The 12785-nt window shown below is 46.0% G+C and overlaps 1 protein-coding gene across 1 annotated transcript in view; it reads right to left on the bottom strand.

The window, feature by feature from the left end:
* Positions 1-234: 234 nt before the first annotated feature.
* Positions 235-12785, bottom strand: part of LOC139551984 (volume-regulated anion channel subunit LRRC8A-like) — a 38553-nt gene continuing 26002 nt past the window's right edge. Inside the window, exon 3 of the mRNA XM_071363318.1 lies at positions 235-3360. Within this exon, the coding sequence (XP_071219419.1) occupies positions 3085-3360 (276 nt within the window). The 3' untranslated portion in view covers positions 235-3084. The remainder of the gene's footprint in view (positions 3361-12785) is intronic.

Genomic DNA, 12785 nt, shown 5'->3' with positions numbered 1-12785 from the left:
CAGCCCTGTTAAGGAATGACCAGGAGTCCGTTTGAGAGCTGTACCTGTTCGCAGTTTCAAATGTTCTAAAAAGCCTGGAACAAGTCAGAGAGGAATACTCGGACATTACAGTATGTCTGTAGTCAAACAACGATTTATATGTATACACTAGATGACTGTTAGGGGGCGCTATGTTGAAGCCACCGTAGCTCCATCTTGGTACTCCCCCACCGTTATAAAAAATATTTTAGAAGCTATAGAAATGCATTTATTAATGTCTACATTCGTTTTTGCCACATGTATTATATTACAGACACCTTAATACATACTTATGTGAGTTAAACATACAAATAGAAAATGAAAAAATATATAAACATTTTCCTTAAAGCATAATTTTTGGAGATTAATAATATTAAAGTACACTTTTGGGGGGGATTAATGTTACTGTCCCTACTACAAACAAAACAATTCTTAAATACATGCAATTTTGTAGTGAAACATTTAATTGAAATAAAATCAGCAAAAAAAGAAACGTCCCTTTTTCAGGACCCTGTCTTTCAAATATAATTCGTAAAAATCCAAATAACTTCACAGACCTTCAATGTAAAGGGTTTAAACACTGTTTCCCATGTTTGTTCAATGAACCATAAACAATTAATGAACATGCACCTGTGGAACGGTCGTTAAGACACTAACAGCTTACAGACGGTAGGCAATTAAGGTCACAGTTATGAAAACTTAGGACACTAAAGAGGCCTTTCTACTGACTCTGAAAAACACCTAAAGAAAGATGCCCAGGGTCCCTGCTCATCTGCATGAACATGCCTTAAGCATGCTGCAAGGAGGGATGAGGACTGCAGATGTGGCCAGGGCAATAAATTGCAATGTCCATACTGTGAGACACCTAAGACAGCGCTACAGGGAGACAGGACGGACAGCTGATCGTCCTCGCAGTGGCAGACCACGTGTAACAACACCTGCACAGGATCGGTACATCCGAACATCACACCTGCGGGACAGGTACAGGATGGCAACAACAACTGCCCGAGTTACACAAGGAACGCACAATCTCTGCATCAGTGCTCAGAGTGTCCGCAATAGGCTGAGAGAGGCTGGACTGAGGGCTTGTAGGCTTGTTGTAAGGCATGTCCTCACCAGACATCACCGGCAACAACGTCGCCTATGGGCACAAACCCACCGTCCCTGGACCAGACAGGACTAGCAAAAAGTGCTCTTCACTGACGAGTCGTGGTTTGGTCTCACCAGGGGTGATGGTCGGATTCGCGTTTATCGTCGAAGGAATGAGCGTTACACCGAGGCCTGTACTCTGGAGTAGGATCGATTTGGAGGTGGAGGGTCCTTTTTTGCTGAGTTTACGAAAGAAATTCCATGCATTCCTATAGAGGACTGCTCCTACTGGGGAGTGCCAATATGACCGACCGGTGGCCTCTCAATGGCCAATACATAGCATCAGCAATCCAGGGTTTATATAGATCATTGGTCTCAACCAATGATTTATATACACACTTGATTACTAATTGGGGATGCTGTGTTGGAACCACCATGCCTCCATCTTGGTACACCTTAGTGCATACTTTTAAATGATATTATTTGAGCTAAACATACAAAAACATATTTGTTGGTGCATGTTTAGCATCAGCAATCCAGGGTTAATATACATCATTGGTCTCGACCAGCGAGCCTTTGCTCTGGGATCGTTTGCTCCTTTCTGATGCACTCCTACTCTCCATTCATTCACATCTGGGCCCTCGCCTTTACTAACAAATCCAAAACCGCTAACTTTTCAGAACAGAGCTAGATTCAAAACACCTAGCTGGAAAGTTTTCATCGGTAAGTAACATTGCGAAAAAAGGGAAATGGCATATGTTAATACATAAAATTAAAATAATTGTGTGAACAAAGATGAATTAATCTCCCTTTCCTCCAAAGTTAGGCTTTCCTCTCCTAAAATAACTTGGGACAGTTGGTGAGAAAAATAAAACCATCGATGCCTATGCTCGAAACAATTTTACAACAGCTATACATTTGTCTGCATATTTAGCAAAATCATGAACATTATGGTTTTAATCATAGACAATGTGGGACGTACAGCACAGGACCCAAAAGGTAAGGCCATATTAGTAACAAGAGTTGCCTGGCTGGTCTTGAAGGAATCAGCTGAGGTGGCAATTTCCCTCCAAATTATGTTGTTTACTCCAAGTCCCATCGATAAAAGTGTCTCTTCTTTGATTTCCCGGCAGAATATATTGCACAATAACGTGTACTGTATAAGCCATCATTTTCATTAGGGCACAGTATCAAACGTTTCAAAACATTTAGCAACAGAAAACAAAAATGTGTGTTTCTTATTGATAGTCCCTCTGTTTCAGACCATTTTCTTCCATTTGGTGGCTAATGAACAGGGCCCTGCTTTGGATGTATTGGCCGTCGAGATGTGTTCCCTTAAGCCAGTCGGATCCTGTGTCCTCTCACTGCCGTTTGGATAAACACATACTGCTGGTATTTGTGGACTGTATACTTTAAAGTGAAGATGATGGAAAACGGAGCACACACACACATTGCTTGGTAGGCTACATGAGCCTTCCACTCCCATACAGCGTCTCTTTCATGTTGACCGCTGGCTTTCTAGCAGTGGATCAGTTAGGCAGAAGATACTATTTTTCTGAGTTCTAGGAGTGTGTGTGTTTTTATTTTCACCACATGGGCGAACCGTGGGGGTACTGCTTAGCTTTGTAACCCCTTGTCCCTTTGTGGTCTCTGTCTATACGGAGACGACTCAGTACTAAAAAAGAGCCTCGATCTCAGAGAGGTTTATGTCTGGTTAGTCTGTTAAAGAGCATCTTGTGGACCTAAAAAAACAAATTCAGCCAGTAAAACCAAGACACCAACCAACCATCCTTCTCTAAACGTACGTCCAGAAATATTGACACCTCTCACCCCTTTCTCCTTCCCGATACCAGTGGAGGCTGGTGGAGGGAGAAATTGGAGGATGGCTTCTGATTTAAAATGACATCATCCTCCACTGCCCAATACCCCTTCTCTCTCCCGCTTTACTCCTCTCCTTTGGCTTTCTGGAATCTCTCCTCAGACCGGCTCTTTGTCGGCCCTCCACAGCTGCTCTTTGACCTCGGGGGGCAGGGTGTTAAAGAGGTCCTCCTCCACCACTAGGCCGCACCTCTTCAGCAGCCTGCATTCTCCCAGCTCCACGGGCAGGCACTCCAGACGGTTCCCCCGCAGCTCCAGCTGGGTCAGGCCCGTCAGCTCGCCGAAGCGCGAGGGCAGAGTCTGCAGGCAGTTGTTGCCCAGGTTAAGGGTGCGTAGCTTCTTGCACTGGAACAGATCCGGCGGGAGGGACTCGATCTGACAGGGACAAGGAGGGAGAACAGAGAGAGGATGAATGTTGAAAAATAGGAAAAAGGTTCTTGTATTCGTACATTCTCCCCATTGTTAACAGCTATATTTGTAATAGCAGACTTGGAAAAAGAGAAGAGAGATATCCGTGCACTGTTCCCGCCGTAGTTACCCAATCAAAAACCAGTCACACACCAACCCATAGAACTTTAAACCAATCAGAAACAAATCAAAACAATCTGCCCTAAAGCAAAGACTGGCATGATACCCTAGCCCAGAATCTAGAGTCAATTATTTAGGTAGAGGTACAGACATACCATGCATTCGGAAAGTATTCAGACCCCGTGACTTTATCCAAATTTTGTAACATTACAGCCTTATTCTAAAATGGATTCAATTGTTTTTCCCCCTCATCAATCTACACACAACACTCCATAATGACACATCAATATCAGTTTTTTAGAAATTTTTGCAAATTTGTAAAAAAGTTACAACAGAAATCACATGTACATAACTATTCAGACCCTTTAATCAGTACTTTGTTGAAGTACCTTTGGCATCGATTACAGTCTTCTTGCGTCTTGAGTCTTCTTGTGTATGACACTACAAGATTGGCACATATATTTGGGGAGTTACTCCCATTCTTCTCTGCAGATCCTCTCAATCTCTGTCAGGTTGGATGGGGAGCGTCGCTGCACAGCTATTTTCAGGTCTCTCAAGAGATGTTCGATCGGGTTCAAGTCCGGGCTCTGCCTGTGCCACTCAAGGACATTCAGAGACTTGTCTTGAAGCCACTCCTGCGTTGTCTTGGCTGTGTGCTTAGGGTCGTTGTCCTGTTGGGAGGTGAACCTTCACCCCAGTCTGAGGTCCTGAGCACTCTGTAGCAGGATTTCATCAAGGATCTCTCTGTACTTTGCTCTGTTAATCTTTCCCTGCTTCACCATAGGGATGATGCCAGGTTTCCTCCAGACGTGTCGTTTGGCATTCAGGCCAATCTTGGTTTTTTCAGACCAGAGAATCTTGTTTCTCATGGTCGGAGTCCTTTAGGTGCATTTTGGCAAACTCCAAGTGGGCTGTCATGTGCCTTTTACTGAGGAGTGGCTTCCACCTGGCCACTCTACCATAAAGGCCTGATTGGTGGAGTGCTACTGAGATGGTTGTCCTTCTGGAAGGTTTTCCCATGTCCCCAGAGGAACTCTGGAGCTCTGTCAGAGTGATCATCAGGTTCTTGCTCACCTCCCTGACCAAGGTCCTTCTCCCCCGATTGCTTGGTTTGGCTGGGCGGCCAGCTCTAGGAAGAGGCTTGGTGGTTCCAAACTTCTTCCATTTCAGAATGATGGAGGCCACCCTGTTCTTGGGGACCTTCAATGCGAAATTTTTTAGTACCTGCTCCTGCTCCTCATTTTTAGTACCTGCTCCTCATTTTTTAGTATCTGCTCCTCAACACAATCCTGTCTCGGAGCTCTACGGACAATTCCGTTGCACTGTTAACTGTGGGACCTTATATAGAGAGGTGTGTGCCTTTCCAAATCATGTCCAATCAATTGAATTTACCACAGGTGGACTCCAATCAAGTTGGAGAAATGTTTCAAAGTTGATCAATGGAAACAGGATGCACCTGAGCTAAATTTCAAGTCGCATAGCAAAGGGTCTGAGTAGTTCTGTAAATAAGCTCTGTTTTGATTTTTTTTTATACATTTGCAAAAAATTCAAAAAATCCGTTTTTGCTTTGTCATTATGGGCTAGTGTGTGTAGATTGATGAGGAAAAATTACTTTCATCCATTTTAGAAAAGGCTGTAACATAAAATGTGGAAAAGGTCAAGGGGTCTGAATACTTTCCGAATGCACTGTACATGTACATATTCTATAATCATTTATGCATCGTGCCCACACTAACACCTGTTATTAATGGCTGCCATCTGTTGGGACAACAGCACAATGAGTGCATCCTATATAGATTGTTAATTTAAGCCAATTACGATCAGAGTAAGACGATTTACGAGCCTAAAAATAGCCTTATCAAATTACAAATGCTTTTCTTAGCTTCATGCGCTGAAGATGTGAGATGGCTGGGGCTACTTAGGCATTGTTCTTCGAGCAAAAAACAAAACGTAGCACTTTGGTGTCCAGCTGTGAGCATCGGGTCCTCGTTAGGGCCCACCTGGGAACGACGTTTTACAAATTACACAACTCATTTAAGTCGATAATGTGCAAATCGCAAAGAGAAGACTCCGGAGAGGGTCGTAAAAACAGAACACACCAGAGGGGTTCCTTGTAAACGGGGCTAATTTGAGATGCATCACACTCTGTTCGAGGACTATTTTCAGTGTGGACAAGGGAGTGCAGCAAATGGTGTAAAATAGTTTTCGAACTTCATTGGGAGGAATGATGTTTGAAATTCTTTTGACATTTTTATCACTTTAAAAAACAAATCATGATAAAAATGGCATTTTTTAGACCTATACATGCCTTCTGTAAAACCATATGACCTGTGAACGTGATAAACGTGTTCTCGCACACCCCGAGAGCTTCTGGTCAGCGGGGTGGTGGCACTGGGATCCTCATCTCTCCCAAGTGGACATTCTCTCTTTCTCCCCTGACCCATCTGTCTATCGCCTCCTTTGAATTCCATGCTGTCACAGTTACCAGCCCTTTCAAGCTTAACATCCTTATCATTTATCGCCCTCCAGGTTCCCTTGGAGAGTTCATCAATGAGCTTGACGCCCTGATAAGTTCCTTTCCTGAGGATGGCTCACCTCTCACAGTTCTGGGTGACTTTAACCTCCCCACGTCTACCTTTGACTCATTCCTCTCTGCCTCCTTCTTTCCACTCCTCTCCTCTTTTGACCTCACCCTCTCACCTTCCCCCCCTACTCACAAGGCAGGCAATACGCTTGACCTCATCTTTACTAGATGCTGTTCTTCCACTAATCTCATTGCAACTCCCCTCCAAGTCTCCGACCACTACCTTGTATCCTTTTCCCTCTCGCTCTCATCCAACACTTCCCACACTGCCCCTACTCGGATGGTATCGCGCCGTCCCAACCTTCGCTCTCTCTCCCCCGCTACTCTCTCCTCTTCCATCCTATCATCTCTTCCCTCTGCTCAAACCTTCTCCAACCTATCTCCTGATTCTGCCTCCTCAACCCTCCTCTCCTCCCTTTCTGCATCCTTTGACTCTCTATGTCCCCTATCCTCCAGGCCGGCTCGGTCCTCCCCTCCTGCTCCGTGGCTCGACGACTCATTGCGAGCTCACAGAACAGGGCTCCGGGCAGCCGAGCGGAAATGGAGGAAAACTCGCCTCCCTGCGGACCTGGCATCCTTTCACTCCCTCCTCTCTACATTCTCCTCTTCTGTCTCTGCTGCTAAAGCCAATTTCTACCACTCTAAATTCCAAGCATCTGCCTCTAACCCTAGGAAGCTCTTTGCCACCTTCTCCTCCCTCCTGAATCCTCCTCCCCCTCCTCCCCCCTCCTCCCTCTCTGCGGATGACTTCGTCAACCATTTTGAAAAGAAGGTCGACGACATCCGATCCTCGTTTGCTAAGTCAAACGACACCGCTGGTTCTGCTCACACTGCCCTACCCTGTGCTTTGACCTCTTTCTCCCCTCTCTCTCCAGATGAAATCTCGCGTCTTGTGACGGCCGGCCGCCCAACAACCTGCCCGCTTGACCCTATCCCCTCCTCTCTTCTCCAGACCATTTCCGGAGACCTTCTCCCTTACCTCACCTCGCTCATCAACTCATCCTTGACCGCTGGCTACGTCCCTTCCGTCTTCAAGAGAGCGAGAGTTGCACCCCTTCTGAAAAAACCTACACTCGATCCCTCCGATGTCAACAACTACAGACCAGTATCCCTTCTTTCTTTTCTCTCCAAAACTCTTGAACGTGCCGTCCTTGGCCAGCTCTCCTGCTATCTCTCTCAGAATGACCTTCTTGATCCAAATCAGTCAGGTTTCAAGACTAGTCATTCAACTGAGACTGCTCTTCTCTGTGTCACGGAGGCGCTCCGCACTGCTAAAGCTAACTCTCTCTCCTCTGCTCTCATCCTTCTAGACCTATCGGCTGCCTTTGATACTGTGAACCATCAGATCCTCCTCTCCACCCTCTCCGAGCTGGGCATCTCCGGCGCGGCCCACGCTTGGATTGCGTCCTACCTGACAGGTCGCTCCTACCAGGTGGCGTGGCGAGAATCTGTCTCCGCACCACGTGCTCTCACCACTGGTGTCCCCCAGGGCTCTGTTCTAGGCCCTCTCCTATTCTCGCTATACACCAAGTCACTTGGCTCTGTCATATCCTCACATGGTCTCTCCTATCATTGCTATGCAGACGACACACAATTAATCTTCTCCTTTCCCCCCTCTGATAACCAGGTGGTGAATCGCATCTCTGCATGTCTGGCAGACATATCAGTGTGGATGACGGATCACCACCTCAAGCTGAACCTCGGCAAGACGGAGCTGCTCTTCCTCCCGGGGAAGGACTGCCCGTTCCATGATCTCGCCATCACGGTTGACAACTCCATTGTGTCCTCCTCCCAGAGTGCTAAGAACCTTGGCGTGATCCTGGACAACACCCTGTCGTTCTCAACTAACATCAAGGCGGTGACCCGTTCCTGTAGGTTCATGCTCTACAACATTCGCAGAGTACGACCCTGCCTCACGCAGGAAGCGGCGCAGGTCCTAATCCAGGCACTTGTCATCTCCCGTCTGGATTACTGCAACTCGCTGTTGGCTGGGCTCCCTGCCTGTGCCATTAAACCCCTACAACTCATCCAGAACGCCGCAGCCCGTCTGGTGTTCAACTTTCCCAAGTTCTCTCACGTCACCCCGCTCCTCCGCTCTCTCCACTGGCTTCCAGTTGAAGCTCGCATCCGCTACAAGACCATGGTGCTTGCCTACGGAGCTGTGAGGGGAACGGCACCTCCGTACCTTCAGGCTCTGATCAGGCCCTACACCCAAACAAGGGCACTGCGTTCATCCACCTCTGGCCTGCTCGCCTCCCTACCTCTGAGGAAGTACAGTTCCCGCTCAGCCCAGTCAAAACTGTTCGCTGCTCTGGCACCCCAATGGTGGAACAAACTCCCTCACGACGCCAGGTCAGCGGAGTCAATCACCACCTTCCGGAGACACCTGAAACCCCACCTCTTTAAGGAATACCTAGGATAGGATAAAGTAATCCTTCTAACCCCCCCCCCCTTAAAAGAGTTAGATGCACTATTGTAAAGTGGTTGTTCCACTGGATATCATAAGGTGAATGCACCAATTTGTAAGTCGCTCTGGATAAGAGCGTCTGCTAAATGACTTAAATGTAAATGTATAAAGACAACATATTGGTGCCATTATACTACTTATACTGTGCTATAAAATATGGAGTATGTCTTGATTCTAAAATACAATTTTCACATTCATTTATTAAACTACCCTTTTTGAATTTGTTTATTTTAAGACATATTGTTTGGAACAATATACTCCACAAGTGCATCACATTTCCAGAGTGGGCTCTCTGCTAATTCTGCGAGCACCACCAACAATGAAAAAATGGATTCAAAGGGAATTCCCTCTGCTGGTGACTTGCTGAATGTGCAATCCTAAATGGGGTCTGTGATTGGTTAACCTCCTAAGGTCGATGTCTGCGCCCACACAGAAATCAAATTAGCATAATAAAAAACATCCCATACAAATCAGTCAGTTTTAGCTAGAGATGTTTTTTGTTGTTGCATTGGATGCGTCCTAATCCACCTCCTATGTAACACACACAACGCATCTGTAGTGAAAGGTGACAGAGTTAGAGCAGTGTTTGTCAGACCATGAGATATCCTGAAAATCTGTTTTCTCACAAAATCGTCTGTAGCATCCAAATTATTATGACCCCTCTATGGAGAGATGAGACTCTAACGAACACGTACATGTTGGCTTTGTTCTAGGATGCCCACATACAGTGGGGAGAAGAAGTATTTGATACACTGCCGATTTTGAAGGTTTTCCTACTTACAAAGCATGTAGAGGTCTGTAATTTTTTATCATAGGTACACTTCAACTGTGAGAGACGGAATCTAAAACAAAATTCCAGAAAATCACATTGTATGATTTTTAAGTAATTAATTTGCATTTTATTGCATTACAAGTATTATAAGTATTTGATACATCAGAAAAGCAGAACTTAATATTTGGTACAGAAACCTTTGTTTGCAATTACAGAGATCATACGTTTCCTGTAGTTCTTGACCATTTTTGCACACACTGCAGCAGGGATTTTGGCCCACTCCTCCATACAGACCTCCAGATCCTTCAGATTTCGGGGCTGTCGCTGGGCAATACGGACTTTCAGCTCCCTCCAAAGATTTTCTATTGGGTTCAGGTCTGGAGACTGGCTAGGCCACTCCAGGACCTTGAGATGCTTCTTACGGAGCCACTCCTTAGTTGCCCTGGCTGAGTGTTTCAGGTCGTTGTCATGCTGGAAGACCCAGTCATGACCCATCTTCAATGCTCTTACTGAGGGAAGGAGGTTGTTGGCCAAGATCTCGCGATACATGGCCCCATCCATCCTCCCCTCAATACGGTGCAGTCGTCCTGTCCCCTTTGCAGAAAAGCATCCCCAAAGAATGATGTTTCCACCTCCATGCTTCACGGTTGGGATGGTGTTCTTGGGGTTGTACTCATCCTTCTTCTTCCTCCAAACACGGCGAGTGGAGTTTAGACCAAAAAGCTCTATTTTTGTCTCATCAGACCACATGACCTTCTCCCATTCCTCCTCTGGATCATCCAGATGGTCATTGGCAAACTTCAGACGGGCCTGGACATGCGCTGGCTTGAGCAGGGGGAACTTGCGTGCGCTGCAGGATTTTAATCCATGACGGCATAGTGTGTTACTAATGTTTTTCTTTGAGACTGTGGTCCCAGCTCTCTTCAGGTCATTGACCAGGTCCTGCCGTGTAGTTCTGGGCTGATCCCTCACCTTCCTCATGATCATTGATGCCCCACGAGGTGAGATCTTGCATGGAGCCCCAGACCGAGGGTGATTGACCGTCATCTTGAACTTCTTCCATTTTCTAATAATTGCGCCAACAGTTGTTGCCTTCTCAGCAAGCTGCTTGCCTATTGTCCTGTAGCCCATCCCAGCCTTGTGCAGGTCTACAATTTTTATCCCCGATGTCCTTATACAGCTCTCTGGTCTTGGCCATTGTGGAGAGGTTGGAGTCTGTTTGATTGAGTGTGTGGACAGGTGTCTTTTATACAGGTAACGAGTTCAAACAGGTGCAGTTAATACAGGTAATGAGTGGAGAACACTAAATAAAAACTAACAGGTCTGTGAGAGCCTGAATTCTTACTGGTTGGTAGGTGATCAAATACTTATGTCATGCAATAAAATGCAAATTAATTACTTAAAAATCATACAATGTGATTTTCTGGATTTTTTTTTTAGATTCCGTCTCTCACAGTTGAAGTGTACCTATGATAAATGATACAGACCTCTACATGCTTTGTAAGTAGGAACACCTGCAAAATTGGCAGTATATCAAATACTTGTTCTCCCCACTGTACCTCACAAGACTTGTCTGAAGGTCCCCCGGTACAAGTTGAAAAAATTCATGAAAGTATATATATACTGTATATATATAAACTCAGCTAAAAAAGAAACGTCCTCTCACTGTCAACTGTTTATTTTCAGCAAACTTATCATGTGTAAATATTTGTATGAACATAAGATTCAACAACTGAGACATAAACTGAACAAGTTCCACAGACATGTGACTAACAGAAATGGAATAATGTGTCCCTGAACAAAGGGGGGGGGGGGGTCAAAATCAAAAGTACCAGTCAGTATCTGGTGTGGCCACCAGCTGCATTAAATACTGCAGTGCATCTCCTCCTCATGGACTGCACCAGATTAGCCAGTTCTTCCCCCAAGGCACCTGCAAGTTCCCGGACATTTCTGGGGGGAATGGCCCTAGCCCTTACCCACCGATCCAACAGGTTCCAGACGTGCTCAATGGGATTGAGATTCGGGCTCTTCGCTGGCCATGGCAGAACACTGACATTCCTGTCTTGCAGGAAATCACGCACAGAACGAGCAGTATGGCTGGTGGCATTGTCATGCTGGAGGGATGAGCCTGCAGGACGGGTACCACATGAGGGAGGAGGATGTCTTCCACCTCCAAATCGATCCCACTCCAGAGTACAGGCCTCGGTGTAACGCTCATTCCTTCAAAATATATATACAGTGGGGAGAACAAGTATTTGATACACTGCCGATTTTGCAGGTTTTCCTACTTACAAAGCATGTAGAGGTCTGTAATTTTTATCATAGGTACACTTCAACTGTGAGAGACGGAATCTAAAACAAAAATCCAGAAAATCACATTGTATGATTTTTAAGGAAATTATTTGCATTTTATTGCATGACATAAGTATTTGATCACCTACCAACCAGTAAGAATTCCGGCTCTCACAGACCTGTTAGTTTTTCTTTAAGAAGCCCTCCTGTTCTCCACTCATTACCTGTATTAACTGCACCTGTTTGAACTCGTTACCTGTATAAAAGACACCTGTCCACACACTCAATCAAACAGACTCCAACCTCTCCACAATGGCCAAGACCAGAGAGCTGTGTAAGGACATCAGGGATAAATTGTAGACCTGTACAAGGCTGGGATGGGCTACAGGACAATAGGCAAGCAGCTTGGTGAGAAGGCAACAACTGTTGGCACAATTATTAGAAAATGGAAGAAGTTCAAGATGACGGTCAATCACCCTCGGTCTGGGGCTCCATGCAAGATCTCACCTCGTGGGGCATCAATGATCATGAGGAATGTGAGGGATCAGCCCAGAACTACACGGCAGGACCTGGTCAATGACCTGAAGAGAGCTGGGACCACAGTCTCAAAGAAAACCATTAGTAACACACTACGCCGTCATGGATTAAAATCCTGCAGCGCACGCAAGGTCCCCCTGCTCAAGCCAGCGCATGTCCAGGCCCGTCTGAAGTTTGCCAATGACCATCTGGATGATCCAGAGGAGGAATGGGAGAAGGTCATGTGGTCTGATGAGACAAAAATAGAGCTTTTTGCTCTAAACTCCACTCGCCGTGTTTGGAGGAATAGAAGGATGAGTACAACCCCAAGAACACCATCCCAACCGTGAAGCATGGAGGTGGAAACATCATTCTTTGGGGATGCTTTTCTGCAAAGGGGACAGGACGACTGCACCGTATTGAGGGGAGGATGGATGGGGCCATGTATCGCGAGATCTTGGCCAACAACCTCCTTCCCTCAGTAAGAGCATTGAAGATGGGTCGTGGCTGGGTCTTCCAGCATGACAACGACACGAAGCACACAGCCATGGCAACTAAGGAGTGGCTCCGTAAGAAGCATCTCAAGGTCCTGGAGTGGCCTAGCCAGTCTCCAGACCTGAACCCAATAGAAAATCTTTGGA

This window comes from Salvelinus alpinus, chromosome 24 (genome assembly GCF_045679555.1).
Source record: "Salvelinus alpinus chromosome 24, SLU_Salpinus.1, whole genome shotgun sequence".
In the NCBI taxonomy this organism is placed as follows: Eukaryota; Metazoa; Chordata; class Actinopteri; order Salmoniformes; family Salmonidae; genus Salvelinus; species Salvelinus alpinus.
This window is presented reverse-complemented; position numbering and strand designations above follow the sequence as displayed.